Source organism: Ananas comosus, linkage group 12 (assembly GCF_001540865.1).
Source record: "Ananas comosus cultivar F153 linkage group 12, ASM154086v1, whole genome shotgun sequence".
Lineage (NCBI taxonomy): Eukaryota > Viridiplantae > Streptophyta > Magnoliopsida > Poales > Bromeliaceae > Ananas > Ananas comosus.
Window position 1 is genome coordinate 7800035 of NC_033632.1, and position 24048 is coordinate 7824082.

General features: G+C 43.2%; 1 protein-coding gene across 1 annotated transcript in view; it reads left to right on the top strand.

Annotated features, from left to right (window-relative positions):
- Positions 1-24048, top strand: part of LOC109717960 (protein YABBY 7-like) — an 87356-nt gene that overhangs the window by 1764 nt on the left and 61544 nt on the right. Inside the window, exons 3-4 of the mRNA XM_020243927.1 lie at positions 10379-10514; positions 10663-10711. Coding sequence (XP_020099516.1) covers positions 10379-10514; positions 10663-10711 — 185 coding nt within the window. The remainder of the gene's footprint in view (positions 1-10378; positions 10515-10662; positions 10712-24048) is intronic.

Genomic DNA, 24048 nt, shown 5'->3' on the forward strand with positions numbered 1-24048 from the left:
CTCTAATAAAACTCTATGGTAGAAATTTATTATAACCTTAAAATTTAAATTATACAGTCTAAGTTTATTCATTAGCAAGTTTAAATTGCACCATACTATTTAGATTTATAGGAGGCTTTTATACACTTTTTAGGTTTTAAATTTCAAATTTATTTTCAGCTTATATTTTAAATTATAATACATGACCTTATTAATTTAAAATATTAATTTTTTATTATTAAAATTTGAATTAATTTAACCCATACAATTCTATTCCAAGAAAACTTTGGATTATACCATATATTCCTAATCAATTATCCACATTCAAATTTTTTCAAATAGTGGCAACGAATTAATATCTAAATTAGAAAAGTTCTTAAAAGTTTTTAAATATATTAAATATGTTGAATTTAAATATTTACTCGCATTCAATTTTTTAAAATTAGTGATACAAAATTAATGTCTAAATTAAAAGAATTCAAAAATTTCTTAAATATATTAAATATGGTGAATTTAAATATTTAACAACATCAAAAACTTTGGGAGATCAATCAATTCCTTAAATAATGCTTAAAATGCACCAAAATTAATGCCTAAATTGTCACGCCCCGAATTACACGTTCCCCGGGCACGCCGACAAATCCGCCGTATACAAAAAAAAATTTTCTGTATACGAAGCGATAGCTGTCTCTGTAAAATATACAATACTACAAACAGTAGTGTAGAACTGAAAAGAACTAAGCAGGTAGAACGAACAAATCTCATATACATACAAACTAACAAGTACAAAAACACTCGCTCCAGCGAGTTCTAGTATCAGTATGTACATAAGCTCAAAATAAAAACACTACTACCTGCAGCTGGTGATCCTCTAGCATGGCGCTTCGTCGAGTTGGGCTCTAGCTCGCGATGCCCTTGCCTCGATCCGCCTCTGAAGACGCAGCAGCCGGAACAGCAGGCTCTACAAAACACAGGGTAACAACTGGGCGTGAGAACTACTGTAAAAACAAGTAGTCCTCAGTGGGTACCGCCCTCAAAATCATCGGCTCACCCACTAAGACTACAGTAGGAAACAAGGCTAAAAGGTAAATCCGAAAAAATAATCCACTGCAACATGCCACTACACTATCACACTGTGTCTACTATCAATTTTAACCCAATCTCATTAGGGACTGTGTATGCACCCGTCCCGCCTGTCTAAGCCATGCTACCTCCACGCTAAACAGTCCGTGGCTAGCAACTAATCAGTGACATCAACGCAAAAGCACAAAGCCAAACTCCAGAGCGGCACTCGTGGGCGCGACCGAACCGAGTATGCAAGCGTATCTCTGTCGAGCTCAATCAGACTCTCACAGGCTAAAGTCAAAAAAACAGGTCTAAGAGTACTACCAACCCCTAGTCACGTGCCCTCAGCACAATCTGATATCGGAACGATCAAATCCGGGTCCGCCGTCAACCACTACAGTACCCACTAATCCGGAACACTGTAAACACTACTGTAAAAATCGGCTCGGCATCCCAGCACGAACGTAACTGAAATCTGAATTACCTGGGATACTCACTATGGGGATACTGCAACAGTATAAAAATACAACGGCCCCTAGGGCTAAATCAGGTAGTTCAACATATGCCAGGTCCCAAACGCTGATTTTCTCCTATGTTTTATCCAAGTCCCACATGCATGATTAATAACAACTAATAACATGCTCCCAATTCAGTTTATATGTCTAAAACATACCTACTCATGAATTTGAGCTAAATAATAACAACTTGTAATATTAACGATACATGTCGACCAACAATACTATAGGAGTAGGATTTCGATGATAAACCCACCTTGAATGCTAAATCCACCCCGGCGCGACGTCGAGAACTGTGAAACCACGCCCTAGCCCGGACTCCTCGCGATGCTACGACTGCAACAGTATCCTCGAACGGCTCCGCGGCGCGACGTCGACGTCGAATTCGAGCTCCGCGGCTACTCCCCCGAGCTCCACCTGGTATGGTTCTCTACTTCACACTAAAGAGAGAAAGCAAATTTAGTTAGAGTGCCACCCTTAAGAAGATAAGTGGATAAGCATGCGTGGGGGGAGTGCACGTGGCATCCATAGCCACCCTCAATCTTCACCGACTAAGTTCTATAATATATATATATATATATATATATATATATATATATATATTATACTACATCCTCCCCNCATATATATATATATATATATATATATATATATATATATATTATACTACATCCTCCCCCAGTACAAAAAGTTTCGTCCTCGAAACTTAACACATACCTCAACACGGGGCATCGAACAGGTCGGGGTAGGACTCCCTCATCACCGTCTCAGGCTCCCAAGTCGCCTCCCGCTCCTCATAATTGCTCAACTGCACTTTCACATACGGAATGACCCGGTTGCGCAATTCTTTCGTCTCATGAGCAAGAATCCGCACCTGTCGCTCCTCGTATCTCAGATTCTCGCCAATCCCTAGTGGAGTGAAGTCAATCATATGAGAAGGATCGAAAACATATCTCCTCAGTGCCGAGACGTGGAACACATCATGGATACCAGCAAGTCGGGGTGGTAGAGCAATCCGGTAAGCAACTGGTCTAACTCGCTCCAATACCTCAGAAGGGCCAACGAAACGTGGACTGAGCTTTCCACGCACTCCAAATCAGCGAATCCCTCTGGACGACGAGACTTTAAGAAATACATGATCTCCAACCTGGAACTCCAAATCTCGTCTGCTGGTATCGGCGTAGCTCCTCTGGCGGCTCTCGGCTGTCAAAAGGTGTCGTCGAACAACTATGACCTTTTCCTCAGCCTCTAGCAAAATCTCAGGCCCAAGTGTCCTCCTCTCACCCACATCACTCCAAAACAACGGGGATCGACACCTACGTCCATACAACGCCTCAAACGGAGCCATCTGAATGCTCGTTTGATAGCTGTTGTTGTACGCAAACTCTGCTAGTCTCAAGTGTCGATACCACCCTCCTCCAAAAATGTGACACAAACCTCGGGTCCCGGTCTGATACGATCGATACTGGTACACCATATAGCCTGACAATCTCATCCATATACAACTGCGCGAGTCTCTCTCTGGACCAGGTGGTCTGAACTGATAGGAAGTGAGTAGACTTAGTCAGTCTGTCTACTATCACTCAAATAGCATCATAGCCACCCTGTGCTCTAGGCAACCCCACAACAAAATCTATCGTGATCTGCTCTCATTTCCACTCGGGCACTGACAGACTCTGAAGCTTGCCAGCAGGTACCTGATGCTCGGCCTTTACATGTTGACAAGTCAGACACTGAGCCATGCCAATGTCTCTCTTCATCCCGTTCCACCAGAACTGTGCTTTTAAGTCCTTATACATCTTGGTTCCACCAGGGTGAACCGTATAAGGAGAATAATGAGCCTCTCTCAAAATATCCGCTCGGATCTCTGAATCCATAGGTACACACAGTCGATCCCTGTACCGCAGTACTCCCGAACTGTCTAAAGCAAAACCCTCCGCCTGTCCCCTATCTAACTGCTCTCGAATCCTCAACAAATGCGAATCTCCACTCTGTTTTTCCCGGATCCTATCAAACAGAGTGGGCTGCAAGACCAGAGACATCAGTCTTGCTGTAGACCCAGGGGACACTACCTTAAGCCTCAGCCGCTGTAGCTCCTCAAGTAGCGGTCTCTGCTGAGTGATCAACAAACTTAAGCTCTGCGCTGCCCTCCTGCTCAATGCATCTGCCACTACATTCGCCCTGCCGGGATGATACTGAATACTAATATCATAGTCTTTCAGTAACTCCAACCACCGGCGCTGCCTCAGATTCAATTCCTTTTGAGTGAACAGATACTTGAGACTTTATGATCGGTGAAAACCTCGCAATGCTCGCCGTACAAATAATGCCGCCACAGCTTCAAATCAAAGACTATCGCAGCAAGCTCCAAATCATGCGTAGGGTAATTCTTCTCATAATCCTTTAACTGCCGTGAAGTATAAGCAATTACCCTACCATGCTGCATCAGCACACAACCCAGTCCACTGTGCGATGCATCACTGTAGATCATGAATCCTTAATTCCCCCATCACAGGGAGAGCAAGGATAGGAGCTGACATCAATCTCTGTCTCAGCTCGTCGAAGCTCCTCTGGCAGTCCTCACACCAAACAAACCGAATCCCCTTCCGTGTCAACCTGGTAAGGGGTGTGGAAAGCTTCGCAAAGCCCTCCGCAAATTGACGGTAATATCCTGCTAGTCCAAGAAAACTCCTCACCTCTGTCACCGTCGTTGACCTAGGCCAATCCCGAATAGCATCAATCTTCTTCGGGTCCACTGCTACTCTCTCTGCAGAAATCATGTGGCCCAAGAAAGCGACCTCCCGCAACCAAAACTCGCACTTCTTTAACTTGGCATACAGCTTCTTCTCTCGCAGAAGCTGTAGCACAATCCTCTCCTCATGCTCAGCATCATTACGGGAGTAGATTAGAATGTCATCGATGAAGACTACCACAAATCTATCCAAGAACGGCTTGAACACTCTGTTCATCAAATCCATGAATGCCGCAGGGGCATTCGTCAATCCAAAAGGCATCACGGTAAACTCATAATGCCCGTACCGAGTCCGAAAAGCCGTCTTGGGAACATCCTCGGCCCTCACCCTTAGCTGGTGGTAACCTGACTGGAGATCAATCTTCGAGAAGACACAAGATCCCTGCAGCTGATCAAACAAATCATCAATGCACGACAAAGGATACTTGTTCTTGATGGTCACTTTATTCAGCTCCCGGTAGTCCACACATAACCTGACCGAACCATCCTTCTTCTTTACAAATAACACCGGCGCTCCACAAGGTGATACACTGGGTCTCACATATCCCTTGTCCATCAAATCCTGAAGCTGCGCCTTTAGCTCTCTCAGCTCTGCCGGTGCCATCCCGTAAGGTACCTTCGAAATTGGTGTAGTTCCGGGAACCACATCAATCACGAACTCAATCTCTCTCTCCGGTGGCATCATCGTCAACTCAGGGGGAAACACATCCGGAAACTCGCGAACTATAGGAATATCCTCGAGTCCCGGTGTCGCCGTAGGTACCTCTACTACCGTCGCCAGAAACGCAACGCATCCTCTGCTCATCAGCTGTCGAGCCCTCGCCAAAAATATCCAAGTAGCGAGCAGCGTACTTCTGCAGCCCCTAAAAGTAAACTCCTTCTGGCCTGGCTCGCGAAACGTCACTGTCCTCACTCCACAGTCGATCGTAGCATAGTATCGTGCTAGCCAATCCATACCGAGCACAACGTCGAAGTCCTGCAGCTGCCCTAAAACCAACAGGTCTGCGGGCAAGATCCACGAATCCAACTGCACTGGACACGATCAACAACACTCTGTAACCTGTAACACATGGTCGGAAATCTACACCTCTCGTGCCTGTAACAAAGCTCCGAACTCTAGACCATGCAACAATACAAATGCTCGGCTAACAAAGGAATGAGATGCACCGGTATTGAAAAGGGTACGAGCTCTAATGCCAGAGATCAAAACAATACCTGCCACCACTCGGTCGGCTGCTGAAGAGTCCTCCACCTGGGCTGCATATACTCTGCCACTCGGAGCCCGCTGTCGCCGCTCACCCTATCGCGGCACAGATGCCCTGTCCTCCTGGCGGTAACTCTGAGGTGCTCCAAAAATCTACTGAGATTCGGATGCTGCTGAAGCGGTCGATGGCGCTGGTGATGCTGCTCGGGGGCAAGCAGACCTCATATGCCCCTGCTGTCTACATCCAAAACATATGCCCTCATGCTGCTCACACTGCCGGCCCCAGTGCGGTCCTCCACAAATCACACATGGTGGTAATCCCTGTGACTGCCTCTGCTGCCGCGATCCCCCAGAATGCTGACGCCCCGAGAACCCACGACCCTGAGAACGCGACCGTAGAGGTCTCGGCAGACGCCGGCTGCTCGACTATCCACCCTCATCTGGAGCTGAGCGCTTCCTGTCCTGACTCTGCCCTGCAGCCTGAGTCCTCTCCCGAATAGACACATCACCTTTCTCAACCCAAAGTGCCTGCTCCATCGACACGTCCAAGGTCCTCCTCAACCTCTATGCCTGAACCAACCGAAAAATCTCGGGCCTCAAACCCTGCTCGAAAAGGTACACCCTGTGTGCCTCGTCTCTAGCCACAAACAGCACACAGTTCAGGAGTCGCATGAACTCTCGAATATACTCCTGTACTGTCCGGTCCCCCTGTTGGATCTTCTCTAAATCCTCCTCGAGCTTCTGTTTCACACTATTGGAAAAATACATCCCATACAGCATTCCATAGAACTCGTCCCATGCCATCTGTAAAGTCACCAACTAGTAATCTCTCCTCACTCTCCGCCACCAAGCAAGGGCATCCCCTGTCAAGCAATGCACTCCCAGATGTACTTGCTCCCGCTCAAGAATGAAAAGATCCTCAAATAACTTCTCCATCGAGCTGACCTAGTCCTCAACAACCCAAGCCTCTGTGCATCGGCCATCAAAAGTCGGCGGATCGAAACGATGAAAGCGAGCGAGTCTCTCAGCCATCCGCTCCTGCTCAGCCTCGGTCATCTGCGATGCCTCACCAACCGGCGCAGCTGGCACTGAAGGAACGGTCACTAGTCTTGGTACTACTGTAGCTGGTGCTGCCGCTGGAGCAGTCGGAGGTGGAACAATCTGCTCTGGTACGGTACTCTGTGGTGAGGCTCTCACACAACCTCTCCAACAACTCCCCCTGCCGCCTCGTCACCTCTGTCAGAGCGGCCAACTAAGCACTCAAGTCGGGGGATGCGCTCGCCTCTGGTCATGTACTCTGCTCCTGCCGAGCACTCGGCTCTGCCTGCTCAGGCATCTCGGAAGGTCCCACACGATCCTGTGTCAACTGTGCCCGGTCCCACGTCGACGGTCAGCCTCGACGACGATACATAGCTGCAAAAATAGAACAGGGTCAGATAACACAAATACTCTCAACCCAATCAACGAAAGTCCGAAAGGCAGTCCCTATTTCTCCTCAAAATTATGTCGTCTGCAGCCAACATAATTTTGCAGGCCAGAACAGGCACTCCTCCAATCACTCACACTCCCCTCAGGGTGAGTTACAACAATTAATCATTGACTTTCGCAATAAATCACGCCTCTCCCGTCTTGCTTTCCTAAGGTTTGCCGAACTTATGTTTTTTAGGTCCCAATGACCTAATGCTAAACTCTGATACCAATTTAATCTATCACGCCCCGGATTACACGTTCCCCGGGCACGCCGACAAATCCGCCGTATACAAAGAAATTTTTCCTGTATACGAAGCGATAGCTATCTCTGTAAAATATACAATACTACAAACAGTAGTGTAGAGCTGAAAAGAACTAACCAGGTAAAACGAACAAATCTCATATACATACAAGCTAACAAGTACAAAAACACTCGCTCCAGCGAGTTCTAGTATCAGTATGTACATAAGCTCAAAATAAAACACTACTACCTGCAGCTGGTGATCCTCTAGCACGGCGCTTCGTCGGGTAGGGCTCTAGCTCGCGACGCCCTTGCCTCGATCCGCCTCTGAAGACACAGCAGCCGGAACAGCAGGCTCTGCAAAACACAGGGTAACAACTGGGCATGAGAATCGGCTCACCCACTAAGACTACAGTAGAAAACAAGGCTAAAAGGTAAACCCGGAAAGAAATCCACAACTACATATATACCACTACACTATCCTACTGTGTCTACTATCAATTCTAACCCAATCTCATTAGGGACTGTGTACACACCCGTCCCGCCTGTCTAAGCCGCACTACCTCCATGCTAAACAGTCCGTGGATAGCAACTAATCAACGACATCAACACGAAAGCACAAAGCCAGACTCCGGAGTGGCACTCGTGGGCGCGACCCAACCAAGTATGCAAGCGTATCTCTGTCGAGCTCAATCAGGCTCTCGCAGGCTAAAGTCAAGAAAACAGGTCTAACAGTACTACCAACCCCTAGTCACGTGCCCTCGGCACAATCTGATATCGGAACGATCAAATCCGGGTCCGCCGTCAACCACTACGGCACCCACTAATCCGGAACACTGTAAACACTATTGTAAAAATCGGCTCGGCATCCCAGCACGAGCGTAACTGAAATCTGAACTACCTGTGATACTCACTATAGGGATACTGCAACATTATAAAAATACAACGGCCCCTAGGGCTAAATCAGGTAGTTCAACATATGCCAGGTCCCAAACGCTGATTTTCTCCTATGTTTTATCCAAGTCCCACATGCATGATTAATAACAACTAATAACATGCTCCCAATTTAGTTTATATGTCTAAAACATACCTACTCATGAATTTGAGCTAAACAATAATAATTTGTAATATTAACGATACATGTCGACGAACAATACTATAGGAGTAGGATTCCGATGATAAACCCACCTTGAATGCTAAATCCACCCCGACGCGACGTCGAGAACGGCGAAACCATGCCCTCGCCCAGACTCCTTGCGATGCTACTACTGCAACCGTATCCTTGAACGGCTTCGCGGCGTGACGTCGACGTCGAATCCGAGTTCCACGGCTACTCCCCCGAGCTCCACCTCGTATGGTTCTCTACATCACACTAAAGAGAGAAAGCAAATTTAATTAGAGTGCCACCCTTAAGCAGATAAGTGGATAAGCATGCATGGGGGGAGTGCACGTGGCATCCATAGCCACCCTCAATCTTTACCGACTAAGTTCTATAATATATATATATATATATATATATATATATATATATATATATTAATNGAGTGCACGTGGCATCCATAGCCACCCTCAATCTTCACCGACTAAGTTCTATAATATATATATATATCAAAAGGGATACTACATAAATTTGAAATATCAATCAAATTTTTTTTAAAAAAAATTTAATATCTTTCTTTATATTCTAAAATTTTTTAAATTTGAAATATCAATAAAAATAAATATTTTTATTAATCAACAGTTAAAATCTTTTTTATTTTTTTATAAAATAAAGTACGGAATTATTTTTCTCAAAAGTTATAATACGTTTACATTTTTTTGCTGATCATTTTGCCTAATAAATTTGTTCCTAAAAAAACTATCTTCTTCCTCTCTCTTTTCCTCTTTCCTGGCCTTCGCCGCCTACCGCGCGGCGCACACCCTCCCTCTCTCTTCCCTTACTTTCTCTCCCGACCGTGGCGCGCTAGCTAGCTCTCTCTTCCCTGGCATTTGCTGCCAATTACACTACAACAAAAACAGTCTATAGCGACACTTTTAAATGTCTGTACAGGTTAAAAAAAGTGCTGCTGACTAAATTACCGACTCTTTTAAAAAGTGTTACTATATGTGGGATTGCTAGGTATATAGTGATAGTTAAAGAGTGTCGCTATAGCCTCAAAAAAGTGCTGCTAATTTACCAACACTTATTTAAACATTTAGCAACTGCTGGAACTCTATCTCGTTGACTGCGGTGGCAGAGGAGGACGAGAGGGAAGGACTCTTCTTCTAGAATTTCAGTGGATTGAGTGAGGGGAGAAAGGGAGATGATAATCAAATTTTCTTTTCTTTTTTTTTCTTTTTTGTTTATAATCGGGCCAAATGGGCTGGGTAGGATGGGTTGAGCAGAGTAACCTTTTATTTTTAGTTGGATTGTGCTTTATATTTAGGCATTAGTATATTTTTTTTAAAATTTTGACATAAATGGGATACTTACACAAAAGTGTCCCAAACATGTATCCCTATAACCTAATTCTGTTATAGTGTGCAACCTTCCTCTCTCTTCCCTCGCTTTCTCTGCCGACCGCGCCAAAGGCCGCTACCAGTTGAGGGCCTCGCCTTCGATTTGCTGCCATAGGCCTCGCCTGGAGGGTGAGAGAAAGATAATATGACTCAATATTATTACACAAATTATATATATATATATATATATAGAGAGAGAGAGAGAGAGAGAGAGAGAGAGAGAGAGAAGGTAAAAGGATTATTTTATCCCTTACTTAAATATATTTAACTTTTTTTTACTCATAATTATTTATACTTTTGTGGCAAAAGAATATGTTTGTGGACGGAAGGATCTTTGAAGGAACAAATTTAATTATCCATGTTTTGTAGAAATTTGTTTGCTTTCTATTTAATATATATCTTATAGGGACTCTTATGCAATTGTGCTTTAATATTTTATTTTACACTTATAACACAAACTAAGAGTTCCCTGCATCATGAATAATCTGCTCTGCCTTACAAGCTAGCTTTATGCACATATATCGCGACATATATTTTTTTGGTTTCACTGTATTAATTTAATTATATTCTCTATTAATTAATTCCATGCATAAGTACGTAGATCATGCTGAACGCTGCTGTTCTCATGCATGTAACATGCAATTTTTGCTCAGGAGGAGTTATGTGGTGATGCAGACTGCGGAGCATGGAATGATGTGGGTAACGAGGGGGAGAGGTGGAGGGAGGACGAGGAGAAAGAGAAAGAGAGCATTAATCCTACTCCTAGCGCACCCGTACTGGTCAACAAACGTACGTGAGATCCCCATGTACAATTATGTTTGATCCATGCACTCTTTCTTCACCTCTACAATTTCCGTCTCGTTAATCTTCTATACATTAATTAATTGAGAAGTAAGAGATCGAAAGACAAAGGATTTGCGTCTGTTTTGATTTGCAGCTCCGGAGAAGAGGCAGCGGGCTCCCTCGGCTTATAATCGTTTCATCAAGTAATTCCTCAACCAATTTCGCAATTCTACATATATTTATTTATATATATAGAATTATATATATATATATATATACATCTTGTGCGCTTACGTTGATCTACATCAGCTAACCAACAACTAATTACATTATATATGTTGGTTTCAAATTGGGTCCCAGATCACCTGTCACGGGCAAATCCGATCCAATCCATTAAGATAGTGCGCGCCTAGTTTTCCTGGGTAGTTGAAAAACTAGCAGTTGCTGTTAAAAGGAGAGATACAGGAAACTTAACATTAGCTCAGCCTAGCTCTCCGTGCCTGTATGAGATATTCCCTCTTCTAGAACTTTGTTTGATTGAGAAGAAGGATTTCCTAAAATTCTTTTCCAATTCTTGGTGAATTTGGCATTTAAGTTGTGGAGGTTAGTGCGATTACCCTCTCACGATCTTCCGCTTGGCTTATTGGAGCAAGTACATCAGTTGGATCCTTATTTCATTACATTTTTCAAATTGCATGGGAAACAATTTCAAACTCAATTTCTGATTTCACATTCTTAATTTGAATGCCTCACTCCTATAGGACATTCATCTAAAAACGTTATGGTTTAACACTTCAGAGTCTATTTGGTTCTGTTTTCACTACTGTTTTAAGTTGTATATTTTTTACTATAATGATGGAGTAGGAATGAGATTTCAAGCCTTAAAAAGGAAAAACTTCAATTTAACATTTCTATTTATGCCATTTTTTATTTTTGTTGAATAAAGAATGTGTTATAATTTAGTGTTTCACATAATAGCACACTAACTAAATATTAATGCACCAAATAATGCAACTCTCGAAAATATGACCACCAGGCCCTTACAAAAAGAGAAAAAGAAAATAAACAATACAAAAAATTCACAAGAATGTCATAACTTTCATAAGTGGAATGGCATAAATTAAATGCCTCTCAGGGCCTTGGATAATAAGTAACAGTGAAGTAGGGCCGTCAACGAGCCGAACATGAGCGAGCTAGGGCCAGCTCATGTTCACTTGTTTATTAAACAAGCTGAATACGAGGTGGCTCGTTAGTTCGACTTATTTGTTAATGAGCCAAACACAAGTTGTCTCGTGAACAACAACTTATATCTCAGTCCTGCTACTGGGTGAAAAGTAAAAAAAATAAAAAAGAAAGAAAAAAAGAAAAATGAAATCTTAATATGACATTTGAAATACGCAAAATATAAATTTCTCTACATTTGGGATCGCTTTAAATGCAAATAGTATATATATAGAGAGAGAGTGTGTGTGTGTGTGTGTGTGTTTGGCTATAATAGTGTCCGACTGTGGATACTATCTAGTTTAGGCTTCGTTTGGAATTGCGGGGAGATTGCGTTATGTGCGGTGAGAAAGTACGTTGGAAAAATATTCTGTTTATTTCCGTACGTAATATTGCGTTCCGCATATCGCGATTAGTCGGTTACGATATATTTTCTGCGGTCCCACCGGAGAACGCAAAGCATATCCCAACATGTTTTTTTCTCAACTCCATTTTATCTAATAGCGTTAGATAGGCCTCAATACCAAACTAAGTCTTAGTAGGATTGGATAACAATGGTAGCTGTTTGGTTCAGGGATAAGGGGTGGGATAACCCCTTATCCCCACCTTTATATCCAAACGCTATTTTCTATACTCGGAAACAGTAGTTTTTTGGTGCCTGGAATAAGCTCGTATAACTCAGTATAAATCTGAAATTATTGTTCCACTCTTATCCCTGGAACAACCGAGAACAAGATTAATTAAACTCTAATTAATAATTTTAAATTATTAATTAATCTAATTAATATATTTAAATTATTAATTAATCTAATTAATATTAAATTATAATCTCTAGATAACCTGCTAAAGGTGAGAATAGTTGTTGGGAACAGCTGTTCCCAACCCTATTTTTATTTTTAGATTTTAAAATTTAAAAATTAAAATTTAAAATTTGAAAGTTTAAGATTTATAATTTATAATCTGAAAATTAAAATTTATAATTTTATATTTTATATTTTATTATTTTATATTTTATATTTTATATTTTATATTTTTCAAATTTAAATTTGATCTTAAATTTAAAGTTTGAAATTTAAAATTTAAATTTGGAATTTATAAAATTTTTAAATTTTATATTTTAAAGTTTAAATTAAAATTAAAATTTTAAATTTCAAAATATAAATATAAAATTTTAAAATTTAAAATTCAAATTAATATATATAGGTTAATAATCATTATTTTTCTTGTATAAACTACCCACTATTCTTTTTATTCCATCTTATCTATCCAAACGCTAATTTTCTTATTCCCGAAGACAACCCAATTTTAATCCAAATACAAAATTGGTATAATTCTTGGTCATACCCAAACTTAAACCTATCCTTGAAATAGGCAGTTGTTTCTTATAACCGAACCAAACGATAGTGATGGTCCGATTCTCCTTAGGATTTAGTGGGTGGTAGGTAGAATAGCATGATCTAAAATGTGAAATTAATCAAAGTATAGAACTAATGGTTATAAACTAGATAGCATCAAGTGCTTGATATTATCAATAGTATCCCAAACGAACAATATATATATATATATATATATATATATATATATATGCGCGTGTGTGTGTGTGTAGAATCTAGCTACTATACTCTTATTGTGATGGTGACCAGCCAACAAGGCTCAGCGACAAAACACGGAGCAACCAAACACCATCGGAAAGAATCCGAACCGAAATCGCGTTCTTTCGGCGAATTTCGCCGAAAAACGCACCGAAATCGACTTTTCGATTTCCGCGAAAGCTAACGGACCGTGGACAATCAGTCCAGAGGTCATCACACACCCACGGGCACTGCCCACAGTAGCCACACGATGCACAAATGCATAAAAGCCCCTCAAATTACATAAAATCCTATCATTTTATGTAATTTGAGCGATCAAGTGGCTCGTTCACGCAAACCGAGAACTTCCAAGATCTACAGAGACACGTACTGACAGGTCTCGACGTACCGGAGGCCGTGCTCACGGTCTGGAGCACAATAGCTCACTGTGGGAAGCGCGGGAGCAACCCGAAGGTTCAGCGAACAGCGCGCAGTCAGGGAAGATCGCGCCAATCAGGGCTAACCGGACACTGTTGATCCAAAGTGAGGTGAGCACTGTGATCAGCACTGACCAACGATCACCGTGCTCACCTCCGGAGGCATCAGGATAGCCTCGGATCGCCGGATAAGCGCACGCAAACTAGAACAGTAGCCAAAAAGGCTCTGACAGGGTCGAAACACCAACAGCCATACGAAAAACGGCGGAACGGAATCTCTCCCCGACAGAATAGTAGGTGACACGATGAATAGTATTGCTAGCGATCACCGTGCTCACTTGCAGAGATCCGGAGGATCGAGAAGTCTCAGAACAATAACATTCCAAACTAAAGCCTTATTTCGGGCTTGGCCGGAGCAAGGTGTCGTGGCTCCGCGGAACGGGCCGGCGCGCGGCGGCCAGGGACGGGTGGGCGGGGAAGGTAAGGAGTTGTGGTGCTCCTCGGATTGCATGCTGGAAGCGGGGGCCGGCGGCGGAACAACTGCAGGCCCGCATGAGCTAGGCGGATCGGGGCTGCTGCGGCCGATCGGCGGCGGCTAGGGCAGGTGGGAGGTCGGCCGGCGGTTTTGGAGCCGGATGGGAAGGAGGAAGGCGGGGCGACAGGGCGGGCGCCGGGGTCGGGCGTAGCCGCGTGAGGCTAGGGCTCGGTCTGCAGGCTTGGGGCGGGCGGCGCGCAAGAGTCGGGGTTAAGGTCGACGCAGGCCCCGGATGGCACGCGGCGGCGGCGGCGCATATTCCCGCAGGGCGGGGCGCCGGCGCGGGGGTCGCCAGGTCTTGGGACGGGGGAGCGATCTCAGGCGGTGGCGCGCGCAGGCGAGATCACAGCTCGGGCACCTGGTGCAGGGCGGGGCGCGCAGCTGCAGATGATAACGACCCAGCCCACTACAACAATAAGTCGTTGGGCGCAATACAACCAGGAACACAAAAGTAGCATTAAGATTAACAATGTTATTCATTACTAGTGGTCTGAGTCTATATATAAACAAATGAATATCCCCATTCACCATTCATGTGGGATTATTGGTGTCACAGATCCCCGTTAAGGCTCGTGACGTCCTCGTCAGTCCATCACACACCAGCCAGATCCCAGGTGATGGTGAGATCGTTGCGCTGCCGCCGTCATCCAGACCTGGCTCACTCGGCTCACAAGACAGTCTGCTGGTGAACTGCTCTGATACAAATGTACGAACCAGCCATAGCAAACAATAACTGTTTGGCGCCAATACACGGCCGCAAAATGCTTAAGCCCCAGTTATTATTCTTAGTTTCTAAGTCTATTATAAACCGTGACACGCCCATTCCCGATCCGATGTGGATTATTGGGGTGTTCCCTTATGAGTATACTGTTTATACCATAAGTTTTGCGTTAGATATAATTCTTTGACATTCCTCACCATTAGATATACTATTTACCAACCACCTACGCAATACTAGGGAACACTATCATCTAAGCGCATCTTTCTCACAGTCGAAAAATTTATGAGTAGAAGGGCTCTATACTCATAAGAAGTAGTAGCGCCTAACTATAGTGTGTGTGTGGTGTGTGTACGCATAAACCGTATATGTATACATCATCCATATATATATATATATATTATATAATAATATATATACTATATATATAATTATAGTATATTATATATATATATCTATAGTGTCGGTTGTGTTGTGTGTGTGTGTGTGTGTGGTGTGTGTATCGAGAGAGAGAGAGAGTAGGTCTTGTAGTCTATTAGAAACGAGGCCTCTGTGGCTCTAAGCCTTTTCGATAATGGAGCTTCCGAACGACGATCGCTCGTTAGACTTGATTAGCAATTTGAAGTATCTTAGAAAATATTTTGTGACTTTTCATATCATTTACGTAACGATCAAAGCGGTTCCAAATCAACGGCTGAAATAAAAATTTACACAAAAAGTGCGCTTATTATACCTGAAAATTTTCGATTAAACCTATTGATCTTGCTTAAAATAGTATACAAGAATTTTCTATCAAATTTTAGTCTGATTTGAACACTATCTAACTATTAAACTTGCAATACATGTATACATAGCTATTAAAATTGTTGATTTTGAACCTTGGATCGGCTAAAGGAAAATGATACGAATAAATCACAGAATTTATGTTTTAGATAGTTCAAATACGCTAGATCAAAGTCAATGGAGCGATCGTCGATTAGGAAGCTCCAGCATCGAAATACGGCTTAGAGCACGAGGCTCCGTTCTACTTAATAGCATCACAAAGACCTACTATATATATGATATATATATATATGATACATATATATATATATATATATATATATATATATATATATATAAGGCTGTAACTCAACAAGGGGTACACACCGATCTATCAGATCCAATTCATATACAGGTGGACATCCCACCAGATCATCACCTACTCTACATATCACACATGAGCTATAGAAGAGAGTTCAATCACGGAATTGCGAATCAATATGATAATCAACATAATAAGCCACAGGCATGTAAAGTGAAAGCATGAACCACTATGAAGTCAAAAGTAGTCCTACTCAATTAATATAATAGATCAAGCAGAAAAAAAAAACCGAGTAAAGATACAACTTTACCGACTTCGGAATAGAGCACCCACCTCAACAAGCATCCGAGTCCTCGACTCGACTGATAACTCTAGATGTCATCTGTACCTACATGATACCACCAAAACCACCATCAATATTATGCATGTCAACTATATGTCACGCCCCGAGGCCGATTTTAAAAGCTTTTTTAAAATCTATTACCATTTTGAAAACAGAGTTGCTGAAGATGTGCCTTTTTTTTTTTCAACTTGGCCCACGTGACGTACAGACCCACCACAAATACAAAGTTCCTCTGTCCACTCGGACAGAGTCTCCTTTGTATTTACACGGCGTACCAACAGCTACAACAGGATCTCAACTACAGTCTACATTTACCAATCAACGACCAATCATGCCATGCATTTTTATACAACTACTGATCCTTAGAATGATGAATGCCTCTAAACACTCTATAGGCGCTGGATGATGCGATGCACAGTACAACAATCATCCTATTTAAAAGTGCTCTCCACTCGGAAGTTTTGTTTTTAAATCTAATTCAATCATTCACCAAAATCATTCGAAAATCCTTTTAAAACTGTTTTCCACTCGGAAACTCTATTTTGAAAACCGACTACCTCGAGGGGTAGAAAACCACGATGCATAAAAACATAAATACACGAACTAAATATCTATAAAATCAAATCCATAGATCCACAAATCTCTAATCACATGCATAAAAGAAAATCGCCAACTGAATAGTTTACAAACATTCAAACATCATAGGGATCATCTAACTGAACCATTTATTACTAAAATTACTAAATGCATAAATACAAATAACCCCGGTGATGGTTGCTATGGCAAGCTAGCTAGATCGTCCTCTCGTCGTGCCCAACACCAACTACTTGCCCGAAATCACCTGGGGAAATGGGGGGCGAGAAACCGCAATCAAGGTTTCCCAGTGGGTACGACGGAGCTACGGAGGGAAGCCGTAATCACCGGAAACCAAAGGAGATAGATAAACAAGTATATATGCTGATATGAAGAAACTATAGTTGTTAAGGATTTTTTATGTTGGCGGTTTTCATGAAGTTCAAATGGAGTCTTGAAGCTTTAAAGACGGTGATTGATGAGAAGATTGGATTTTGACGACTAAAGACTCATTTGCAATGCTCGAGATCTCAGGTATGAAAGATAAATAGTTCGTGGTGAATTTCTATTGTTAAAATGTGTTTAGAAAACTTAGTTTTCTTTGCTATTGAATAATCTGGACAATCTGAACCTATTCTGGTTCAGGGACCGCTCCCTAAACAAGAGACCGGTCCCCGTAGGTCTTCTCGATCCCTGCAAAAAAGATGTAAGAGACCGGTCTGTGGAACGAATGACCGGTCCCCGTACACTGGACTCTTTGCTACTCAGGGAGGGACCGGTTCCTACAGCGAAGGACCGATTCCCGTAGCCTGTATTTTTGTGTACGCAGAGAGGGACCAGTCTCTAGAATGAGGTACCGGTCCCCGTAGCTTGGTTTTTCTATGCGCAGAGGAGGACCGGTCTTTGGAACGAGGGACCGGTTCCCGAAGCTTATGTTTTTAGCTACGCAGAGAAGGACCGGTCTTCACAACGAGGGACCGGTCTATGTAATCTGTGGTTTTTGCTACGCAGCGAAGGACCGGTCTCTGGCTTGGAGGACCGGTCCCCCAAGGATCGGTCTCCTCGGGAAGACCGAATCCTGAGACCGTTGTCAATCTTTAAAATTGTGTTTTTGAAATTCTAGTCGATCTAGCAGTCTTCTAAACCTATATATATGATATAAGGAGCCCATATGATGTAAGTTTAGAGAGAAAAGCTTTTTGAAACCCTAAGAGCTTGTTTTAGAGTTTTCGATCAATGTTTTGAAAATCAAGTTTTTGGTTTTGATCACCGATTCAATTCTTCGATTCCAATTTCAATGGTTCTTTAAGAATTAGAACGGTGATGAACTAATTAGGGTTTCTCCTCACATCATATGTTCTTTCTAAGTGTTTCAATCACCACAAATTGTCAATCGTAACGAGCTTCGGATGGAGCGGATGCGCATGGATCTCGGGTGAAGCCGTGGATTCGGTGGGCGTTTTGTGGATTCGAGGCGTGTTTGCTGCGAGGGCTTGCAGCGTGATCGGTTGAAGGAGTTCGATCAATCGACCACCGGCGAAGATAATCTACAATGAGGATTCGGTAAATTGAGTTGTGTATTTTCGGTAAATCACTTGTACTCAATTGTTTCTATAGTGTATTTTTCGCGTGATTGGTCCCGTGGGTTTTTCACTCCGGATTGGAGTTTTCCCACGTTAAATCTTGGTGTTTGGTTTTATTTTTCGCTATTTACTTTTATTTTGCATCGAGAGTTTTATTTTTGCCATTTACACCTATTCACCCCCCTCTAGTTGTTATTTACCTTTTACATCCTTGGGATCCATATCTTACAATAGTAGCAATAACAGATAAATAAGGAGCAATAAATAAACTTGCTACTGTATAGAAAATAATGCTAAGAATGCCTCAAGGTAATCAAACCAAAACTGTACCCAATCTGGTGCCTGCTATATCGGTCCGCAAACCTCAAGCGCTGCCTGTCACTAATCTGCACCGACCTGATTCATCCATCCCACAGGACGACCCATCCGGATAAGTACACCTCCGATCGGTGGCCAAACCGATCTGGTGTCATGAATACCCCCAAGTGTTGTGACTAAGTCATGCTAATATGCTCAAACAAAAACCGGCTGAAGCCGGTGACTAGGCCAAAGCCAGAAACAAGGGCGTACAACGCCGAACCATAATAGATATTAGGGCGTACAACACCGAACCATGATCAACTAGATCGAAACACACGACAAGAGAGTCGATGTGTTGCCTGGACCCAACGTCCACAAAGATGCAAAGTACAAATGCAAACCTGCTTTACATGTCTATCAACCACAAACCGATGCAGCCAAGAAAGTAAGATATACGAATGATAAACAAGCAATGACATGTAGAGACTATAATGCTAGAATAGAAAAACAAGGAAAGGTAAAACGATCTCACCGACTACCAGCTCGAAGCACCCACCTGTACTACTGTCACACCTATCTCCCAACTGTACACGATCGTCAACCGGACCTGCGAAGATCCACCGGGTCAGTAACCAACCCACTCACCCAAATTACGAGACTCACAAACCCCCACACAAGTCCCTGAATCGGTCTTCCCAAAACCGATCACCGTAACTCATCGGAAGTCCCGAAAAGCACACCAGGACGCCGTCGGGACCCACTAAGTGTCCCGAAACTCACCAACTCATGCCACGAGCCACCCGCTGCCACAAAACACACCGATTTGGATGTCTTGGCAGCAAACATAAGGTAACACAAACCAACAATTATCGTCGGATAATTATTCGGATCCGGGTTTTCGGAAGTGTCTATTTCGACACCGGAACCGACCGTCACTCACCCGTCACCACCGAACCCACAATATGATGATGGTGACCAGCTAACAAGGCTCAGCGACAATTCACAGGACAACCAAACAACGTCGGAAGAAATCCGAACCGAAACCGCGTTCTTTCGGCGAATTTTGCCGAAAAACGCACCGAAATCGACTTTTCGATTTCCGCGAAAGCTATCGGATCATCAACAATCAGTCCAGAGGTCACCACACACACATACACATTGCCCACAGTTGCACAAAAGCGCTTGTATTTACATAAAATCCCAACATTTTATGTAAATCAAGCGATAATATGGCTCGTTCATGCAAACCGAGGACTTTCGAGGCCCACCGAGACACGCACTGATAGGTCTCGATGTGCCGGAGGCCGTGTTCACGATCCGGAGCACGACGGCCCACTGTGGGAGGCGTAGGAGCGACCGGAAAGTTCTGCGAACAACGCGCAGTCAGGAAAAGTCGCATCGAACAGGCCGATACGACATCCGTTGATCCAAAGTAAGGTGAGCACTGTGATCAACACAATGGAGACAACAAACCCATCATTTCGTTTCACCTCGATCGGTCACGGATTTGCGACGAAATCCAATCTCTCTTCAAAAGACGAAAAGAGACACTTATACATATAAACATGTATTTTCAGATTTTCTCGAAATCCGTGGATCAAACCCAAAATCCGTCAGCGCTATTAGTTCCAGAATAGCCGAATCGTTCGAAACGAACTATTGGATCGCTATGAACGGAGTCCGATACGCGCTAGAAGCCAACTTCACACCGTGGCTTCTCCGGAAAACTGAGTTACTATTCACTTTAATTGAATCTTAGAGATTGCGTAAAATCTCCATTCTAACTCGTTTTCTCCGGAAACTTGACAAGTGCTTTTGTAATTAAATTACGCACAAAAATATCGTCAATAGAGAGTTTAGCTACACTGCCAAAATCTCAGTCCTTATATTATATCAATCCGACACGTTCAACCGACACCTGCGTATACCATGGCGCGACCAAAACATCAGTTCCACAATCGGCTTACCGAACTAAACTGAACAATAACCGGCTCTCTATAGAGAGTCACCACAACACACACACTGTCCCAAAATGCACCACTTTGCACACCAAGTGCTCGACGACCGCTGAATTAAAACCACAACAAAGCCTAAGAGGGCCGTTACAATAATCCGAATGCCACTTTTGTGTCGAACCACACACGCACTATATAATTGGCCCTACGATGCTCACAACATCGTCACATCACCACTTGGTGACATAAAGTCACCCACAATGTGCCACGACACAAACGGAACATCGGCCATTTTGCCGAATCCTGAATACGTCGAAATCCACATAACTAACCGTGATGTCACTACACCGATGTCACTACACGTCACAAAGTGTCACGAGTAGCACCAAAAACCTCAAAATCACACCCGTTGTCCCTAAACACCACATTTTAGGTTTTAGGGGTAACCGCACATAGGCATGCATCAGCGGGAACCATAACTCCAAAGATTGACTCAAAAATGTGTTCCGCGATACCTATTTCGGTATTCGAATCACCCACAAGGCACTCGCTGCCACGAGGGGCATAAAACACGAGGCTATTCCAGCCAACAAGGCTCAACAAACATCCTGGATAGTAACAACATCAATTTCGTGAAAACAAAACCGAAAATCGAACTATCGACCCACAATCAACTCGATTCCCTACCAAAACAACCATGGGAGGTTTCTCATACCTTGGAAAATAAGTCCGAACCTCCAAATTGCACAACACTGCTGCTCAACACTATCCACGACGCACAAAGTGCCGAAATGTCCAAGTCGCCCCAACATTATATGTATACAACATCTATAATAGAAGAAAGTGGGGTTTCGGTGTAATTTACCAAGTTTGCGCAATCCGAAAGTGAACCAACAATGCTTTGGGTTTGAAGACATGCCTTTGGCAACAATGGACCAGTGTCTAAGTCACCCCAACGATTGTCGTCCGTCGGAGAGCAAGAAATAGGACGTGCATAGCCGATTTTGAGTATGCGATGGGTTTGCGATTCCACCGGTCGCTCAATTCACACCAGCGAACCGAGCACCGCGTAGAGGATTTCCTAATGATCGCCGTGCTCCAAAGAAACCCGAGTTTCGATCAACGGATTGACCGCAAAAGCCAAAATAATGAATCGTCAATTTACCAAACACCTTGGCAGGCAAGAAAGAAGACATCTATTTGGAGCACTGTAACCTGAAACACAGGGAAGCACGGACTAGTACTTATGCCCAGAAGTGTCGTTCTCACCAGTGGATGGTTGCCGGAGGCGCCTGATGGCCGAAATAGTGCCCTCGATCACTACCAAGTTGACAAAAGTAGAAACAATTCAACCGCAACAAAGAAAGATTGCAAGGCCACTATAGGAATTGAGGAAGGTCGGCCCAAAGGAGGGGGGGTCGGGAGCACGCTTGCCACTGGCGGAGCAAGCTAGGCTTCAACACAGGACCACCACCAACACAGGAACTGCAATGACCAGTGAGTTGTAGATAATTATCGAGGTAGTCAAGGGAGATGGAAGGGACCCCTTGCCGGCGGGGGACAAAATCCAGCGGACGGCGACAGCCCTCGGGGCTACGGAGGCTGCAGATGGAGCAATGGCCTAGGTCGTGTGTGATATGGATCCCAATGATCTAAAAGGTAAATAACACCTAGAGGGGGGAGAATAGGTGTAAACGGCAAAACCAAAATTCTCGATGCAAATTCAAACTAAATGCGAAAAATTAAAATCAACACACCGAGATTTTACATGGAAAAACTCCAACTCGGAGTAAAAAACCCACGGGACCAATCACACGAAACAATCCACTATTAAAAATTGAGTACAAGTGATTTACCAAAATACACGACCTAATTTACCGAAACCTCGTTGTAGATCGTCTTCGCCGGTCCTCGATCGATCGAAGTCCTTCAACCGATCACGCCACAAATCCTCGCAGCAACAACGCCTCGTCTCCACGATGCGTCCACCGAATTCACGGCTTCACGCGAAATCCACGCGCACACGCTCCATCCGAAGCTCGTAGAGATTAATGATTTGTGGTGATTCAAAAACTTAGAAAGATCATATGAAACGAGGAGAAACCTTCTAATTCATCACCGAGTCGATTCCCAAAAAACCATAAGATTTAGAACCAAAGAATCGAATCGGCGATCAAGAATGAAAAACTTGTTTTTCAAAACATAGATCGAAACTCACAAAAACAAGTTTTAGGATTTCTAAAACGTTTTCTTTCTAAGCTCCTTTCATATGATACTCCTCATAACATATTTATAGGTTTAGAAGACTTCTAGATACATTAGGATTTCAAAAACATGGTTTTAAAAACAAACGACGGTCTCAGGGTCCGGTCCTCCCGGAGGGTCCGGTCCTCCAAGGTTTGGTCCTCGAAGCTAGGGACCGGTCCCTCTGCGTATTAAAAAAAAACAAGCTACGGGTTCCAATCCATCGCTCCAGGGTCTAGTCCCTCACAGCGAAACTTAAATTTCAATGTACGGGGTCCGGTCCCTCTGCCCACGGACCGGTCCCTCGCAGTCATCCAGCTGAGAAGACCTACGGGGTCCGGTCCCTCTGTCCAGGGACCGGTCCCTGAACCTTGAAAGGCTCAGTTTTGTCCAGATATTACATTTTAAAACCATCCTAAGTCTTCCAAACACATTTATGAACAAAAAATCTCACCACAAATTATTAACAGTCATACCTGAGATTCCGAGCATCACAAACGAGTCTTTTGATCTTGAATTACTAAATCGTCTCTTCAATCTTTGTCTTTAACTCTTCAAGACTCCATTCAACTTCACAAAATTCGCCAACTTAGAAAAATCCTTAACAATCTCCCCTTTTGGCGATTTCGCGACAAAACTCACTACAATGCCCATACAAATCTCAAAAACAAAGAAATAGAAGATTATCGCAATCACCTAACGACAATCTCCTGCATGATCGATCCAACAAAATAAAAATTATATTTTTCACATCCTAACACAAACTCTATGACTTAGACATAACATGGAGTCTTGATGTCTTGAAAGTTCCTGCAAAAACATTCTCCAAAATACACAGTCAAAATTCAATCACTTTCATAGTCTAAGCCATTCACAAGCTAAGCAAGATCTAAACAAAAACTAAGTCAAGTTCTACAAAAACTAAGTCAAATTCTAAACAAAAACTAAGTCAAAGTCAAGCATCATCAAGCATCAA